The 18828-nt window shown below is 42.5% G+C and overlaps 1 protein-coding gene across 2 annotated transcripts; it reads right to left on the bottom strand.

The window, feature by feature from the left end:
• Positions 1 to 689: 689 nt before the first annotated feature.
• On the bottom strand, positions 690 to 18828 carry LOC128456376 (rho GTPase-activating protein 6). Of its 2 annotated transcripts, none has more exons than XM_053440523.1 (13): positions 18522 to 18828; positions 8427 to 8586; positions 7860 to 7928; positions 6635 to 6900; positions 6271 to 6466; positions 6075 to 6130; positions 5842 to 5992; positions 5560 to 5708; positions 3503 to 3679; positions 3039 to 3136; positions 2718 to 2935; positions 2131 to 2217; positions 690 to 2039 (listed from the first exon to the last, which is right to left on the bottom strand). In XM_053440523.1, the coding sequence occupies exons 1-13, from the start codon at positions 18666 to 18668 to the stop codon at positions 1480 to 1482; spliced, it is 2334 nt and encodes a 777-aa protein (XP_053296498.1). In that variant the 5' UTR covers positions 18669 to 18828; the 3' UTR covers positions 690 to 1479. The 2 variants fall into 2 exon arrangements, with proteins under 2 accessions (XP_053296498.1, XP_053296499.1); XM_053440524.1 differs by lacking the exon at positions 18522 to 18828 and adding an exon at positions 12329 to 12579.

The raw sequence follows: 18828 nt of genomic DNA, 5'->3' as shown, positions 1-18828 counted from the left end.
CAGTCATCATGAAAAATATCTGAAACTACCACTGCCCCCGTCACGGCTGGTAAAGGGAGTCGAAACAAGAATGAAATCTAACTACCAGCTGCTCACTGTGTGATGAGTCATGACACATCAACGTTACACCTGGGTTACAGTTTCCTGGTCTTAGGCTGCCCTCTTGTGGCTGATGTTGTCATTGTTTCAACTAAGAGAAGAATCCAGATACAATTAACTGACCTGTGAATAAACCCCTCAGTGGAATGTCAGTTTCCCTCAATGGTATAAATCAATTTGTAGGAGATGGTAATAACAGCATAAAGTAAAACCCACATGACTTAATTTCTTAAAAGGATACAATGGGAAAAGAGAGAGAATCCGATCAGGTTCTATTTTCTTTGTCAAATACTATATAACCTTGAATTTCTTTGCAGTGATATAGATGCATACACATAAATAGGTATAAGTATGATTTTCAATACTATAACACTAAGTTTCGGTTAAATGAGACTCCAGTTTGAAATTACAGTGGGGTCTTATGAATTATGAGTGTTGAGGATCTCAAACCACATCACAACTGCATGTTTAATGTAGCTAAAGTTGGAATACGGCTCTGGTGTAGGCGCTAAAACAAACTTAGACTAATATCAACGGACTAACTGCTGTGTCCTCGGGAGCCGGGCCAATAAAAAACCGAGACAAAGATAAACGAAAATAATAAGAAACTTTAAGCGCTTTAGTTTCCATTTCATTTAGATGTATCAGATGGGAGAGGCTGATATTACTTCAAGGAGAAAAATGAGAAACAAATCACAGTTGATGTATTAAGCGGCGACTGGAGAAATCATTAAATAATAAAGTATTGTCAATTTACAGATAATATAAATCTCGGCTGCTTAACAGTGATCTCTGCATCGCAAACAGAAAAAGTACAGGAGCGTTTGAAGAGAAAATGTGTGCTTATATCTGACAATTAACACACTTCATTCAAATCTAGAAATATAATATAAATAGAATACATTCTATAATACATAGATTATTATATATCTCTAGTTTCAGATCTCTGAATGAAATAAATAACGCCTCAGATGGTAAATAGGCTGCAGAGTTTCCGCAACTAAGAAGATTACAATTGGATCCTATAGTTAAACCAAAATTGAAGTAGATAGAATACATATCAAAAAACAAGCTGTACAGGTGTATATTTACATTCAGCATTAAAAAACAATCATGGTTTCAAATTAGGTATCAATAACATTCAAGTGTGATGATGACATTCGAGTCTAATACGAGTTTTTCTATTTTGGATTGATACAACAACAAAATGACATAAAGCAATTTAAAAAAAGAAGTCGGTGCAAAGTTCTATGAGCCTATAAAAGATACAAACGTGAACTGGTGCTGAAATAAAAAATAAATAGAAGCATTTCAGCATCTTAGGATTTTGAAAAAAGATCCAAACATTATCTTCACTGTAGTTTAGAGTCAACTTGTGCGTCACACCAAGGTTTCCGGCAGAGCCTCTGAGTTTTCCTTTGACAGAATCTGCCATATATGCCACCTCTCTGTCTGCCAGTCTGGCGTACCCGAATGTGGTTGTCCACGTCTGGAGGCGTCTGTCATATCTCCAGTCTGGGAAGCCGAGCCCTGCTGGGACTGTTGGGGCGCGTGAGGGTCAGACGGACACGTGAAGAGGGAGGGTGTGGAGTGAGATATATGGGTGTCCCTCAGAGGTCGGGAGTAGTGAAGGGGAGACAATGTCCCCACCCTGACCTTTAATAAGGGACATGAAGGGAGCCCTGTCCTTGCCGCTAAGTCGTCTGAGCTAATGGCTCCTGATTGGCTGCTCAGTCCTTGATGTAACGACGATCCCGACCGTCTCTGTCCCGGCTGGTCGGGGCCGCTGCTGCTGCGAGTCACTGGGAGGTGTGGTCTGCATTCCAGCACACCCAATGAGCTGTGGGCTGGTCCGACGGGCAACTTGTGGTTACCCTGGTGACTGCTCAGCCCCTCTGAGGATCCGTAGGACTCGCACTCCGACACGTCTCCGAGGGAGCCTGGGAGAAAGCTTTCATTAACATCCAGCAGTCATCACGTATCCCCCATAAATCCTCTGCAACAACTTAAAAGTAAAGAGGGTCGTGTTACCAGCGACGTGTCGGCCACTGAAATCTTTGTTTAGCAGCTCGTGCCAGGTGTCCCAGAAACTGTCATTGCCAGAAAGAGTTGAGGCCGCTGAGGGAGACAAAAGAATTCAAAGGATTATTTACTTGAGTTTAACAGGCCGTGTGTTTTCTGTGTTGTGAAAATCACCATGGACACAGATTCAAGACGTAGTTCAACATCTTTGGAAATAAGCTCACTCACCTTCTCAGATGGATTTACATGAGAATATCGTTACCATGATCATGTACTTACATTTAATCTACAACCAACAGTTGATTGCTTGGAAACAGGGAAAACAGCTAATCTCCTCAGTATAAAGACAATACAAATATAGATTATGTTATATGCCTTTTTAGAATATATATATTCTAAATATATATATTGGTTAGCGCTGCTGAATGTGAGGCTTTCTGTATGTATGTATCATCAGCATTAATCTTCACATCTGAATATCATCAAAACATTCAACTAAATGTCAAACTAATCTTTTAAAAGACACTAATTATAATAATGCTGACGATATGCTACAGTATCATATAATACTACATGCTGCATCGAATTGAGTTCACCTTTAGAAAGAGTTGGAGAGGTGCTGCCGGATCTGTCCTTTGAATTAGCAGACAGTCGGGGGACTCGGTCTGAGAGTGGACTCCTGTCCTCGGGGTACTTCCACAGCGGCCCGTCTGACAGGACAGGAGAGTTGTTGTCGTAGGGAGACACTTCTCCACTCGATGCTTTGGACTCACCGGACAAGCGTCGCTCAGCCGGGGAGAAGGACTCTTCTGCTCTGAGACCCCAAATAAAGTTTGCATAAAAAGCAGGGTATCTTAAAGTTGCATACGACTGTAATCATGAGCGATGAACACACGAGACAAAAGGCGGAAACTCACGAGCAATGCGACCCCTTCCTCCTGAGCAAATAATCCACAACATCAGGATCTGTTTCCAGTAAACTCATCAGCACCTCGTTCTGCAGGTCGGCGGGAACCTGCAGGACCGAAAACTCAGTCTCACACTAAACGGTGACAGTTCTAAAATTACAGTGTTGGCTGCACTGATTAATTAATCACACTTCAACTGACCTGAAGTGAACAATCACACACCTCTCCATTGTAACTAATTACTGTGTCTGTGCTGGATGCAAATAACTAATTAGCACCAGAGCAGAACATTTCATTAAAAAGTTAAACAGTGTTTTGTGTTCCCAGTATTTACCAGGTTATTATCTACTTTGCAAAATGCTCTGTAAGAGGAACCTCATGATACTTGTATGATTTTAAGAGAAAAAAATGAACAATCGTTCAAGTAGAAGATCAAGTAGAAGCCCTGTTTGCGTGACTCTTGGTTTTCTTACCATAAACAGTGAATGGTATGTATGGATCATCCTCTGGACCACGCTGATGATGGCCGTGCTCTCCTCTGCACGAGCAAAACTCTGCACCGCAAACTCTTTGTCCTTCTTCTGCTTGTGTAGGAGGTTGGGTCCAAAGATGGTCGCCAGATTGACTGAGGTCATCTTGTTTCCTGTTACCTTAACAAGACAGAAGACAGAATTTATATGACCGGACAGTCTAATCAGTTTGATCTATATTTATTTTTTAACCAATAATCATGAAGTTAAAACAAAAACTAATCTTATACAGCCGATTTTACTGACATGACTGGGGCCAATGGAGTTCAACTTTTCTAGATTACTACCTCCACCATGGAGGTTGTGTTTTCATTTGTTTGTTAGTTAGCAGGATTACGCACACATCTACTCAACCGATGTCAATGAACTTTGGTTTATTGGTTTGGCACAAGGAAAAAAACAATTAAATGTTGGTGCAGATCTGGAATCAGGGGTGGATCCAGGAATTTGTGCCGATCCAAACCAAAATCCAGGTCTAGCGAATGTAACGTTGCTTGGATCTTGATGGAGGTATGCGCTCTACTGAGTCATATCGTTGTCTTTTCATTCCTCATGCATGAAAACTCTTATTTGCATCAAGTAACTTACATATCAAGATCATTTTACTGTAGACAGACTCTCCCCCGCACCTGGGTTAAGGTTGGGAATGAGTATGTGTGCTGTAGGACCAAGGACAGGAATTAACTGGTTTTAAATGCATGAGATAGTAAGTATCTCTATTGGGATTGTTAGTGTTCAAAAAAGAAGATTAAACACAAAGGGCCTGTGGATCCAGGTCTACCAGAAGAACTGCGCTGGTGCGTGTAAAGTGCAAGGTTGTGATGCACTAAAGGACAATGAGTTCACACACATCTCAGAACTTATAACCGGCTATTTCAGAGAGAGAGAAATGGTTCACCAGACAAAGTCCTGCCTGGAATAGATGGAATGGAAAATGCATTATCTGGCAGGTGCAGAGTGAAAAGATGCAAATGTGTGGATGGTGTGATAGGCAGTCTGTTCACAGAGCGTTTCCCCACAATGTGACATTTCCCCACACTTCATGGTTACAACACGTCAGCTGGAGGAAATAAACAAATTATGACTGAACAGAATGATGCTCGCACAGGCACAATGTTTGTGTAGTTATTGTTAAGCAGGCCGATGATGGTTGTGCATCATTTAGTCGCGATTCCCACAATGGATCATCGTGCATCGTGGTTCTACGCTTTGGCAAAGTACTTACTTCAAATTAGAAGCTGCAGCTGTGACAGACATCTGTCTTACTGCCTTTTGAGGCCTGGTGGGATTCATTGTAATCCCATTTCAATTGTAAAATAACAGCATCATTCTTTGAGAGCTGCTTTGTTTTCGAAAAATGTTTGACCTTGTGTGTGTATAAAGAGGACGCCCCCCCCCCCCCCCCCCCCCCAATGTTTAATATGGTCAAATCTCCCCCTCCAATAAACTCAATTGTAAACTGGCCGGATAATAATAATAAAACTATTGTGCTATGACGGCAAGAAAAACAGATGACTGGAGAAGAGAGGAGAGGAGGAGGAGAGGAGAAGAGTGAGGAGATGAGGAGGACAGGAGGAGAAAAGTTGACTGAAGAGAAGGTTAGTGTCGGATCAATCCAAACCAATTTGCAAAACCTTTTGCTAAAATAACTGTACTTGTCTTCATAGATCTATAGCAATGCAGATATTTCGGTTCATAAAAAAACAAATACAGTAAAATATGGAACATGTCTTAAGTCTAATGTATACATGATAATTTATATATAAATTGTATTTTTCTAAATGAAAAAAATAGCTATATACAATACACAGAAACATGTATATATTACCAAGCACATATTAGAATTACAAAACAGTATTAAACATGAATTCATCTCATGTTAATAACAAGTTGTGAGATTTTGGTCTCCCCCCAGGGCCTTGATAAAACGTGTCTGCGATCTTGTGACAGACCACACTTGTTACGCAGCCATCAAAAACTAGGGAAGCTCAGTTTCTTACCTCCTGCCCCTCGCTGTCCAGCCTGTCGTCAGCGTGTGCAGCCACAGTGGACAACAAGCAGAGCAGCCGCTGCAGCGTGTCACTGTTACAGGGAGGAAGCAGAAACATCAGGAGCTGGATGGCGCTCTCCTGTTCCGACTGATCCAGCACTGCAGAGAAACAAGCCACAGGTTGACATTAGTTTTCAAATGAATCACAGAAGAGTTGTGCCAGTGGAGTGAGTTGTCGTTGTTGTGTGTGTGTGTGTGTGTGCGAGGTGCACAGAATGTGTTTTCTCCTCACACATTGTGTTGATGAAGGCCGTGTACAGCTCCCTGGTCAGCAGCGGGTCGGGCATGTCTCGGAGGAACTCCTTCAGCAGCGCAGCAACGTCGTGGACACTGTGCTCCTCGTCCAGGCTCACCTCCCAGCCCTGGTCCAGCTCCTCCCGCAGCTGGAGGGGACATGGGGACAGTTAATGAGGCGGACATGTTGCTCACGGCTGAGGCGACTTGAGCAAAGTGACGAAACCTCACCTGTCGTACTCTCTTCTTGGAACTCCCTACCCGGAATATTCCAACCGTGTGCAGGCCTAAACACAAAGACGCTCGCTCAGTGCCAATACTGTGGCTGAACATTATCATCAACTGGATTTAAATTGGATGATTTACAAACCGTGTCCTGCACAATTTGCACACAGTTACTTTTCATAATAACTCTGATTATGTGTACCGTGTTTCTCCAGGTGCTGGCAGCAGAGTTCCACCGCCCTCGGCACCTGTCTGTAAATAGGGTTGAGGCTGAGCTTTTTGTCGTGGCGCTTCTTCCTTTTGCCAGCTGCCTCTTCTGGCAGAGACAGCTGGAGGGCCTCCAAGAGCCGAGACTGGTTATCATCAAGGTCAGTGATGCAATCCACAGACACTCCACCCTGTCAAGCAGATGGGCGACAACCATGAATTCAGCCACCGCTGCCAGTGACACAATAAGGTGCAGCCGTCTATCCGCCCGGTGAGCGACTGTCCAGGAAAGTTGTGAATTCCCAGGGAACACTAAAGTGTGATGGGAGAGATCGGGTGTGTTGACGGGACAGGCCTACCCTCCTGCGAGTCCGCGGGGCTGCGTCCGGAGCGCTCGGGGGGGGAGGAGCCTCGTTAGGGGTCTCGGAGGCGGAGCTGAGCGACGAGGTGCTGCTGGAGAGCTCCTTATTGGCCCGTTTGAAGCCGGAGGTGAGGTGAAGGAAGGATAGCATCAGCTCGGAGGGGTCACTGTGCTCCTCCCGCGGGGGATCCTGCCGCTGCTTGAGCGTGCGGTCGTTTGAAATGACCTGCGACAGCGGAATGCCAAACGCCTGGGGCACGGCCTCTGTGCGAGAGGGCAGAGAGAGAGAGAGAGAGAGAGAGAGAGAGAGAGAGAGAGAGAGCGAGAGAGAGAGAGAGTTAAAGTTCATCTCTTTGGCTCCAGGTCAACAGGGAAACGTTAAATTGCTCTATAGACGTGTGTCTGTCACGGATCAAGCTTTTTCTGCTCAACAGCATCCTTCTTTGTCTTTTAAACAAATGCTGGTCAAAATAAATGAGTAGCACAGAGAGCCCGCTCTGAAATGCACAGTCAGTATTCAAGAATCAGGGAGCACATACTTTCTGAAAAGCCTCTGTAAACAAACACGGAAACAGAGGAAAGAGGGGGCCGGCCCTGCCTGAGGATACGCTTTAATGAATGTGCCACCACTTAAGATTGTTTTTGTTATTTTTCCCCCGACTGACAGAGAACATCACTTTCCTGCCAGATTGCTGCAGCGGGGCGGGGCCGAGCGGCGGTTGAAGAGCACCGCTCCCTCTGAGACGGCTTTTGCCTGAACTGTAAAGATTCTGATCGCTGGGTTCTCAGTGAGTGTAAACAACTGAGGATGTCTGACTTCCCCGAGTCAACGCAGGCTCAGCCAAAATGATCAAATCCAGTCTTTTCAAGTAGCAGAGGCAGAGAAAGCTGAAACCTAATATCTACACTAGAATTTTAAAGTGTGATGCTGCAAAAAGGCCGAAACCTACTTAACAAAAGGCAAATTGGACTGATACAAGCTACTACTACTAAACTAATAATACAGTATTGAGTTTGAGACTTTGATTTCATATGTTTTTGTGCTATATTTGATTCTCAAATATTTAAGATGTTTAATGCTTTATTGCCTTTGTATTTTCTATTAATCAATATTTGTATATCCTTTTATTTTCGTATTTCAAGCCTGTGAACTGTGGTTCTTTTAAACTCTGACTAAACTACATATATAAAGATAATTAAGAATATATTTAAACCCTCATTACCTTTGTCTTTACTCTTCTCTTTCGATAAAGAATCCAACTTCTTCTTGAGGGATTTCTTGTGTTTGTGGCCTGAAAACAGAAAATGGTGATACAGTTTGACAAAAATCCTGCCATGCTCCAGTTTTCCTTTGCCCCAGATGAAGTTCTTAGACTCATTTCCTAATTCAGAGGAGTTGAAGAGGTGGAGAAGTTGAAGAGCACAGGAAAACTGCAGAAAAGTCACGACAGAGATGTGGAACGCAACTCTTGACTCATAACAGCAATCGAGGAGAATGATCTTTGTTCATTTCCCACATACTTCACATAAAGATAAGAAAGAGAACTGTTTCTAAGTGTTCTCAGGGGTCGGCAATGACTCGGCCCTTTGCCGTGCGGTGAAGGACATGAAATCAATCAAGCAACATGAGCGTTAAACCTTTTACAAAGCAAGAAGAAAGAGAGGGAACCTTTATGCTGCTCATAATAATGCATAAAACATTCTGTCACAAGATTTTTGCATGTGAGAACGGGACTGTGTGTGTTTGTGTGTGTGTGTGTGTGTGTGTGTGTGTGTTTGCTTTCAAATACATTTAGGGATGGTGATGTGGCAGCCGAGGTCGCGATCCCGGAGCAATCGCCTAAAGGACACATCCTGGAGGCGAACCCTTTCCAGCTCTGAGAGGCTTTGCAAGTGGACTGGCTTCAGGCCAACGCTGCATCCTGACACGCTGTTCCAGGTGAAGTCACCCTGAGGACAGACACACACAAACACACACACACACACATCAGAAACATCTATCATTGCTGTCACATGTTAGGTTCATGACCGACTCTCCTCAGACCCCCAGCGAGCGGGGAACTGACAGATCTCTCTGCTTCACTTGTCAGCTGAAGAAGACGACATTAATCTGCTGTTTCCCCTGAGAGGAACTGACAGTTTGTTTTCAGAGGTGTCAACTCCTTTGTGTTAGCACGCAGCCTTTGTGCTGTGCGTTTTTTCTGTTGACTCACATAAATGTTTTTTTTTCTGATTAGTAGAAGTGAGAGGTCGGGACATTAGGACAAACAGCCTGACGCAACTTCTGTGTCCCAGGAAAAGAGTAACAGTTTTTTTTAAGTAATTTCAATAAACCAAAAGCAGCAAGCAACACTGTGTAGATCGTCTCATTTTAAAATAGCCAAATAGAAAATAAGTGTAAATGTTGAACAATACTTCATTAGCAAACCTCATTATAGATGAGTCACCCTGCGGCTTTAGCACTGTGCTAATGACGGGGCAAATAATATGATCTGAAATCCTCAACCTTTGAGCATCTCCATGCCGGAGATTACGGCGCTTTGATCCAAGCCAATCATATGAGCCGTGTACCAAAGAGGCTTAGTAACTCATTATCAGGATAAGGCTTACACTAAAGTGGCTCACTCGCATTAAGTCAGAATTAGGACTGTTCGACAGTAGCACACTTTTTTTTTCCGGGTACACATACAGTACAGTATCAATGCGCATGGAGGACACGAGGTGACGGAGACCTCATGGCTGTTTGTTCAGAGCACAGGGGCAGTGGGCACCAGCCTGGGCAGCTTGTGTGTGGGAGGCAGGTGAGAAATAATGAAACTTGTGTCTAATACCACTATCAAGCTAATGCCTTAACTGCACAAAGACATCATATTTGTTAATATGGCTATTTCAGTCCTTATTATAATACATTTAAATCAACCCTGGGCCTTCACTTATCATTCCTTTCCTCAAAGGTGACGACGGGGGGGGGGGGGGCTCAGGAGGCAGTGAGGGTCGTCCACTAACCAGCAGGTCAGCGGGATCGACCCGCCGACCTCCTGGACATTCTGCGTGCCAAAGTGTCCTCGGGCAAGAGAGTGAACCCCCAACTTGCCCCTGATGATGGTGCCAGGCGTCTGTGATTGATGCATGATGGAGAAAGTGCTGCACATAGATGGATGTATGAATGTATGTGTGGCTTGATCATCAAATAATCATTTGGCCTAAATCAAAAATATCAGGAAATAAGAGCAACATTCCAAAATGTTAAGATACTCATATTACACTCAAATAAATCACCCATCCATATAAATTCTCACAACAGCTTTATGTCCAATATTTACATTATTGCTAGGTGTTCAACTGATTTACTTAGTACCTTGAATCCACATCTCCTTGTATTATTCTGCATTTTAAAAGAAACCTACTAAACCATGCAGTGGCAGAAACAAACACAGGCCCAGGATGAGGGGCCACCCTACAGTCTATAGGGCCCACACAGACTCAACACTGTTATTCCTTCATGCAAGTGATGCATGACAAACACACGGCCACGTAAAGCCCCATGTACAGTAAAGGAAAATACAGAGGAAACTGTTTCGTGTCGGCCACTACTTGTACTGTAGTTCCTGTCAAACGCAAAGAGTTAATTCATGTCGGCTGTTATCTGCCCGGTTCTCTCGGACATTCCTCCGCTGTGACCGTATGGGAGTGGACATGTTCCTCGTATCTGATGCCACGTTCGACTGCGTTCCCACACTTACTCTCCGTCAGCAAAATATCTTCCTTCAAAATCATCGCGTAGCCCTCCCCCCCAAAAATAAAACCTTCAGCTCTCTGGTCATAGCAACAGGCTTCAGCTCGTCCTGTCCATACACGAAACGTGAGTGAACATCACTGAAACTCACTTGTATGTTATTATACCTGTCAGGAGATGGATGAGTGAGTCCAATACACACAAATCCACTAACCTGGCAAACAGTCCCAGTCAAAGAAGCTAGTGATTCTTATCTTACTGACAAATCAAAAACGTTATCATCTTAAAATGGAAGGAATGAAATTTGTCCTGTAGCTGCAGGACTTGCGTCTTTACAGAAAGAAAACCAGATTCGAGGTAATTGTTGTTTTCTTTTTAAATATGAACCAAATGCTGATAAAAAAAAGCAAATTATTCCATTTAAATATAAATATTAACGATCAAGCAATTCAGTTTTTAGAGTTTGGAACTGATCTTAATGAAGTCATTTTTATAAATTGACAATAAAGCCACCAATAAATTGTGCATTCCTTCAAATATGTCAAATATAGCTATTTATAATTATTAGATTTGTTATCATTATAATCACATGGCATTACATCATATCATTTAGCTGACTCCTTTATCCCAGCGTGCATTCAACCATCAGGGTACAAACCCAGAACAGCAAGAATCAACTAAGTACATAAGCTTCAAAATCTTACTGATTTAAGAAATAATTATAACTCATCTAAACTCTCGGTGCATCCACAGCAGGGTGCACTTAAAGTCCGAGCCTCCCTGAAACCTACAGATTTCACGAGCCACCCCTGGAGCACAAAGACAGGAAATGTGCAAGGTAGTTCCTACAATAAAGCCAGATCGAGAGCTGAGATTAACCCGAGCAGCCGCACTTGAACCAGATCCAGAGAGGTGATGAATATTCCTCAGTGCTCAGGAAGCCTTTCAATGGGGGCATTATGCAAGAAGAGTGTTCCATGGTTTGCTGTGTTTCAGTTTCTGTGCTACTTGTCCCTGCTTGTCTTTGTGTTTTAATTGTTTTATACTTCAATGCTGCCCACGTTGAGCCAGGACACCAGACAGAAGACCTGGTTTAATGAAGGATAAAGAGAAGTGCCCTTGTGTCCTGTCCGCAGTTATTTTTAGAGTAAATTGAATTGTCTCATTTTTCAGTCATAAATAAATCAAAAAGGTGACGAAACCAAAACAAGCAGCACCGACACAAAGTCCTTCAATCGCTCACGTCCTGTTCGTCAAATTAAAATAGGCACTCCGGTAAACCCATTGTTTCACATACAAGGACATGCGCTATAGTTTTATTCTGCTTTCAAGGTGATGTCATTGAGTACTCTGCCAATCTCTTTCTAATTTAAGAAATATCACAAATTATACACTATGTTCTTTATCTGTTTTGCTAGAAGTAACCTTGTATTGTCATTATTATTATAAGCTCATTAGGTGTTATTATTATTATAGCAATGGGAGTCCCGTCTCCCACAGACACAATTTCACATGGACACTATTACAGACTGTGGAAAAAAGGAAAAATAAACTATCGAGTTAAAAGTTTTACTTTTCAGGGATTTAACCAGGATGCAAAATGTTCCAATATTTCAAAAGTCTCTTTTCCATAGAGTTACAATATTTTTATTGTGACAAAACAAGTGGTTAAACTTCTTATTCTCACGTTTAAACTTAACATAGAGTTTCATCTCTGTGTCCATATATGTTAACTATCAATACCATTATTAAGATAAAGCCTTAACTGTTGAAAAACCTGATTTAATCCATCATAGTCAAGAAGTTATTTTAGTCCGTCTAATCTCAAAATTAAATCAACCGTGCAGATTATTTTCATCACAGGTTAATCTGACAATGCATTGATTGATTATTCTGCATTTGAGAGTTTTTCCTCCACTTCAGAGAGACTTCGGAACAGAAGCAGCAGCTACTCACAGGGAAGGTGATGCTCCGTCGAGGAAGCGGCTCCTCCATCGGAGGGAAAGACAGACGCGAACACCGGTCACCACAGACGAGATGTCACCGCTCGCGCCGTCTCACCACACTGACTCCGCGGACAACCGACGCCATCAGAACCCGAGACGAAACGCCCCAGATAAACAAACACAGAACCACGTGGTGCCGGACTCTGTCTGGACGCAGCCGAGAAGTACAAGTTCAGGGACTGGTTTAACCCTCAGTCAGTGAGGAACACGGCCACAGGGGGGCGCTGTTCTCTCCTCACACAACCAGGTAACAGCGGCGTTTGGGGGCCCCAAGTAAAAGGGACGTGGGGGGGTTCCTACATCAATTCCAACTCTATGTTAAACTAATGGTAGAACAATCTTAAACTTTCTTATGCATCCTTTCAGGCGCCAATATCACAGTTTTACTCCTGTCCCACATCCAGACTTCTAAATTTCAACAAATCTAATTCTGAATATGATTCATCTGAAGCCGCTTACGGGGCATGAATAAAGTAATACTAAAATAATCAAAGTGTATTACAGTATTTAATGTGAGACATTTATCAACGTAATCTTTTTACATAAAATGTAGCTGTACATAGTATAGTCAAAGTGCTCACCCCCACCACAACAAGCCCAGACACATCAGATGTTCTGTTGTAGTCAACAAAGCAAATGTAGGCAGCTGCTCGGTGACACACCCAGTTATGTATTTAGAAGTATCAATCATCAACTTGAAGCTTAATCTTCGGCCAGCTCAAGTTTGAACTTTTTAGCTTAGTGACTGGGTGTTCAGATACCAAACGCCAAGATGTGGAAATCTCATGGACTTTAAATATCTTAAAGCCCTTCATTGTGAGGAAACTGTATGAACACTTAAGACTGCACCGTGTCTTTAATTTCCTTTGGTGAGATTATGTGCAATTTATTTATCTAATCTTGGATACAATTGACTTGTAGAACGGTGCTGGTTTCATCACCACTCAGTGTCCCTGACACCTCATGCTGTTGCACAACTTTGGTGAGCAGGTACATTCTCCCATGAAAAGTATGTAACTGACTCAAAGTGCCAGAATCAGGCCCAGCAAGTTTAAGAGTACTGCCAAATTGTACAAGACAAAGTGTTCGTCTCAGTCAGGACACGTAACTATTAAGAAATATGGAGTTTGGCAGGTTTATTGCAGAGACAGAGGTTCTGGATTGGGAAGCCTGGGATGAGAAGATATACAGTTTGGCTGCAGCTTTGTAACAGAGATCAGTTTTCATATTCCTACAAGCTGCTTCTGCTTCAGGCTATATGAGCTCCTCTAGAGCTCAGGCTAACGTAGACGAGTTTTCATCTTAATCACTATCGACTTTACTCTCTGTGCGTCTCTCATCATTCAGCCTGTATATATTTAAGGAGTAGTGAGACACCCTCATCACACAGTGTAGTTTATAGATTGAAATATCATATTTCTCTATCAGAATTAGGCTCGTGGCTTTGTTTAATAAATAGAAAATAAGCTTGTAACTATATTTCATTAATAATATGAATCAACAAACGCCTTCAGTGACTCCGATGTAGAGAAAAACCATCACACTGGTAAAAAAACAAATAGAGCATAATCTACCCCAGAAGATTATAACTTTTAATTCACTCTCCTCCAGCCTGAGATGAAGGGAATGACAATAACGTTAATATAACATGTTAAATATTAATAAAAAGCCCGAGCTACTTTAACACACAACATAAACTAACTAACGAGGCAACATGCCACAGTACCCGTTCGATACAAGATCTGTGCACACATCTTTGGATTCTCCCTCGTGTCAAAGCCTTAATCTACGTCCCAGTGATTAATGTCCACATTTGGTCACTTCATCACGGCATCAGAATGATGAATGACTCCCTCTAAAGGCTTTATAAGTTCCTGCACTTCCCTACAGGAGGCTTGTGAGAGCCTGTGTTGAGATATGCTGTATTGCATCTGATCTGGCTCTTTAGAGCGACACACAAAGTATCTCTTGAAGTGTTTTGCATTACACCAAATGAATGAAGATGACAGGAGACGCTGCCTGGGCCCCGTCTCCCACAGACACAATTTCACATGGACACTATAACAGACTGTGGAAAAAAAGAAAAATACACTAAGGAGTTAAAAGTTTTTTTTTTTTACTTTTCAGGGATTTAACCAGGATGCAGAATGTTCGAATATTTCACAAAGTCTTCATGTCCAGAGGATAGTCTGAGAACATACCAAAATGAAATGCATTAATAAGCTCAAATTAATCTCAAACATCGCTGTAACCCATGCAGGCACTTGGGGAGATCCACCATACAGACAGTAGCTGAACTGCAGGGAACAGTGATTCCAATATGTCATAATATTTAAGGGCATGCACAACACTTCAAGATCAGTTTTATAATAAAATGCCAGAAGATGTAAACTGAGTGAAGGAGGTCTGGAGGTTTTAATGCACTGGAAACAAGAACTAGAGATCTCGGGAAAAGTAATATATATAGAGAGCCATATCAACATGGATTCCAGGGGCTTACAGTAGATAATCAAAATTCCAACACATATACGTATGATACTTTTATTTGACTTTTTTCCAAAGTTGTCTTATGAGGAAATAATGTAATTGAAGCTGGATAATTTTCAGATTAACTTTAAACTTTATTACAAATAACTGAATAAATAGAAAACACAAGTACAAGCAAATACTTGAATTAGGAAAGTGTTCATACTTAATTTTACGTTAAGTATAAAAATAAATACACATAATTTCTACCTCCTTTATCAGGTAAAATATGATTTTTTTATTTTGGTAAACAAAATTGCAGTTAGAGATAAGATTAAGATTTATTTATTAGTCCCAAACACATGCACAGACATGCAAAGGCACACTCATGCAGGTAGGGAAATTTCATCTCTGCTTTTGACCCATCTGGTGCAGGACACACAGAGCAGTGAGCGACCATGTACGGCGCTCGGGGAGCAGATGTTGGGGGAGTTAGGTGCCTTGCTCAGGGGCACTAGACAGGGTAGGGAGACTCTTGGACAGATCCATTCAGGTTCGTCTTTTATTGTCTCTCCGTGGAGTCGAACCAGACACGAACCAGAAACCTTCTCTGCCCATAGTCCAAGTTTCTGCCACTAGACCACCGCCGAAGATAAGACTTAAGCCAAACCCAACTGAGCCAGACCCGAACCCGACTAGCATTCAGTTTTTTGTCTTCAAACCTGACACAAGCCAGGCATTGTCCAAGATGACAGGCGCGTGCATCGTAAAAAAATCAAGTGACTGAACCCGACACAAACACATGCAAACACAGTAATGAGCTGCAAACAGTGAAAACAACATAACATGTTTCCAGGGGACCCAAAAAAGTGATGAGCCTGGCTGTAGTTCAATGCTTTGTAAGGTTCCATCACCACTGACGAGTATAATGGAAGATTTTAAACCCCAAAACTCAACCCAGTTGGTACCATTTCATGCCACCGGAGTCCTATTCTGTATCAGAGAGACTCAGAAGTTGTTTTGTTCCTTGGAAGTCTCCAGTTACTGAGGCTGGCAAAGCCTTTCCCATACATCATGCAGATCATACACTATACGTCAGTTATGTAATCATACAAAGGTGCCTGAAACAATTATTTTACCTCGGTGTTTACATCCGAGTCACCGTGTAATGTTTCTGTGAGCGGACGCGGGCTGGATGCTGCGGCAGCGAGCCAGCAGCTTCAGCTCCGTGCCATACAACAGGCCAGTCTCCTGTGGGAAGAAATATGTGCCTGAGGGACCGTAGCCAAGGATCAGGTCATGCTGTTGTACTGTGAGAAGTAAGAGTCGAGGCGTTCTTCATGTAAACCAGATGTCTCTGCTTTTCATCCGAGCTCAGGCTGCTGAGAACCTGGGTGCCTGCGCTTCTAATGGAGCGCAGTCACATCCAGCCTATGGAAAACATACGGTCACTTTACGACACCGATCACAAATACCACTATGACAGGATGTGTTTTCATGTCGGGGTTGCACTTAAAGCAAGTTGTCGTTTGAATGAGCTAAACGCTGAGATTCAAACAGATAATAAACTCCTCATCAGCACGCTCCGATGCCTGGTTTGCATTTTAACGAGAGGCCTGAGTGTCCTGAGACATCACAAATCTCATAAAGTCTTGCGTAGTGAGTGCAGCTGCATGGAGCTGTGGGCGGGAGGTGCAGCAGTTTTTGTGCAGAGGGTGAAATACTGACCAACTGACTCTCCCCGTGTGACTGTGTCTCGGATACTATTGTCCCTGAATGAACTGTTTGCACAGAATGAGGCATTTACTTACTGTCAGCGTGTAAGCCGACAGCGTGGTCATGTGAGTCTCCAGGAGAGACCTGCACACCTAAGACCGCAGCAGAGTTTACCCTCAGTCTGTTAGGAGCTCTATTTGGAAATGCCTTAGTAGTAGTTAAAAAGTAACAGTTATTAATGAGCACTATGACTGGAACTTTAGTTTTGTAACATTTTATTGTTAACTGAAGTGAAGTTAATTATTTCCGCTTTAAAGTGCTTTTTAAAAACTAGAGTGTGGTGCAGCAGCTCTCAGAGCATAATGGCGTGGGCAGCAAACGAGCACTCCCCCAAGTTATAAATCACATTAAATATCCTCTCTGACACTGAGCTGTCTCCAATATTAATCGGCTTCATTCAGATTTACTGTGATTACATTTCTAAGGGCTCTGGCTCAGTGAGAACCTGGCCTCTTGTTGATGGCTGAAAGAAGAGACCAGATACCTGGTATTCATTACAAGCCTATTATAGTGTCACATCTGTGATACATTTCCATTATACTAAACAAACAGTGTAACCATGAGGACCAGCTTCGGCGCAGCAGCACAGATTGGCTGAAATTGGCCGAAATTGTGAACATGTGAAATAGCTATTAAACTCTAAATCTGAAGTGGATTTAAAAGACATGAAAATTGACCTTTTCAAGAATTTTATACTAAACATGTGTTGAAATATTTCCACTCGTTTTCTGCGTATTAAAAGATCTAGCAAGGCAGCTTCTAATAAAGGCAAGGACCATCTATGTTTGTGTTTACAGGCCCTAATATGCAATAATATCAATGGTGATTTGTTTTCTTTGGTAAAAGCTACAGGAACAGAAATGCCAGTTCTTTTAACTCTGCATTTACTGCACTTATAACTATTGCTTTGCATGATGTGGTGATAAATTCAATAAATATCTTGGCTTTCTAATAAATTAGTACATAAAAACATCTGGAAGATTAAGAGGGATTTCTGTTTAAACTCACTTTAAATGAAAACAGTTTAAAGAGAAAACATTTCGGATGGAATGACCCAGAATTTTGTTTTGTTTTTTAGTATTTGGCTCAGATTCAGAATCAACACATTTTCCCGACCTGGGATCATTTCATCATGCAGCTGTTTACTTATCAAATCAAAAGCTTGATATGGCTCGAGATATTAGTAAATCTAAAACCACTATCCCACAAGTTTGTATTAGTTGTGATATTTTTCATGTTGAGTGAGACACACTTTTTGCCAAGTGTGACAAAGTTCTCCGGTCCCACCTCTTCCATCAGACACCAGCATGTCAGCACATGCAGACGCTCCTGCTGACATAACTCCAGCAGCTGGAATGAGTTGAATCACTTGTAGTTCACCAGTGACACAGCAACGCCATTATAATAGAACTCCTGCATAAGAAGACCGCACATAACGTGTGTCCTATTACTCACAGACTGGGTGATGTTGAAATCATGTGAGAAAAAACATTTCCTTGAGAATTTCTTTCCCGTTACAATTAGGTAATCAGTTAGAGCATATGGAATGTGCAGCAAGCTCACTTTGAAACATTTTCATGGAAGTTTGAAGGAAACACTGATTCTGTTTAATTATTGTATTTGTATGCATGCAATAACCACAACATCATAAAGAAAATGACCATAACAAAGCTTTAAGGTGATTTCGAGCTCTTTCTCCATGAGAACTTGAGCAGTCAAATCATCATTCAATGCAAACAACTCCTGCAATCTTGTGACTGTGACCTGATCTCTACAGATGGGTCAGGTCCCCTTGAGTCCAGTCATCCCGAGAGAACAACAGTCCCTCTGCACTCTGACATGTCAGGAAATCCAACCTGAAAGCAGGTGTATCCACCTGAAGCCGTCTGTTGGTAACTGACCTTGTACGGAGACTCCTCGGCGTCTGTGCCGTAGTGTCGCATCAGCACCGGGTCCAGGCTCCGGGTCTGCCTCAGCCGGCGCTTGGAGATACTTTTGGGGCTCAGAGAGCACGAGAACACGCTGCTTAACAATCCTTGAGCGGACATGCCTCCTTTCAGCTGTTTGTATCGATTCGTCGGGACAGGTTGTGGGTGAAGCGGAGCAGAAGGAGATCCACATCTCACGGGTCCCAAAGCGGAGCGGAGGAGCAGCACCGTCCCCCGTGCGTCACCGTGCGTAGTATTATGAAACAGGCGCCTGGAGTCC

The sequence above is a fragment of the Pleuronectes platessa genome, chromosome 14, assembly GCF_947347685.1.
Source record: "Pleuronectes platessa chromosome 14, fPlePla1.1, whole genome shotgun sequence".
Classification (NCBI taxonomy): domain Eukaryota; kingdom Metazoa; phylum Chordata; class Actinopteri; order Pleuronectiformes; family Pleuronectidae; genus Pleuronectes; species Pleuronectes platessa.
The sequence above is the reverse complement of the archived record's forward strand: the minus strand, read 5'-3'. Positions and strand labels throughout refer to the sequence as shown.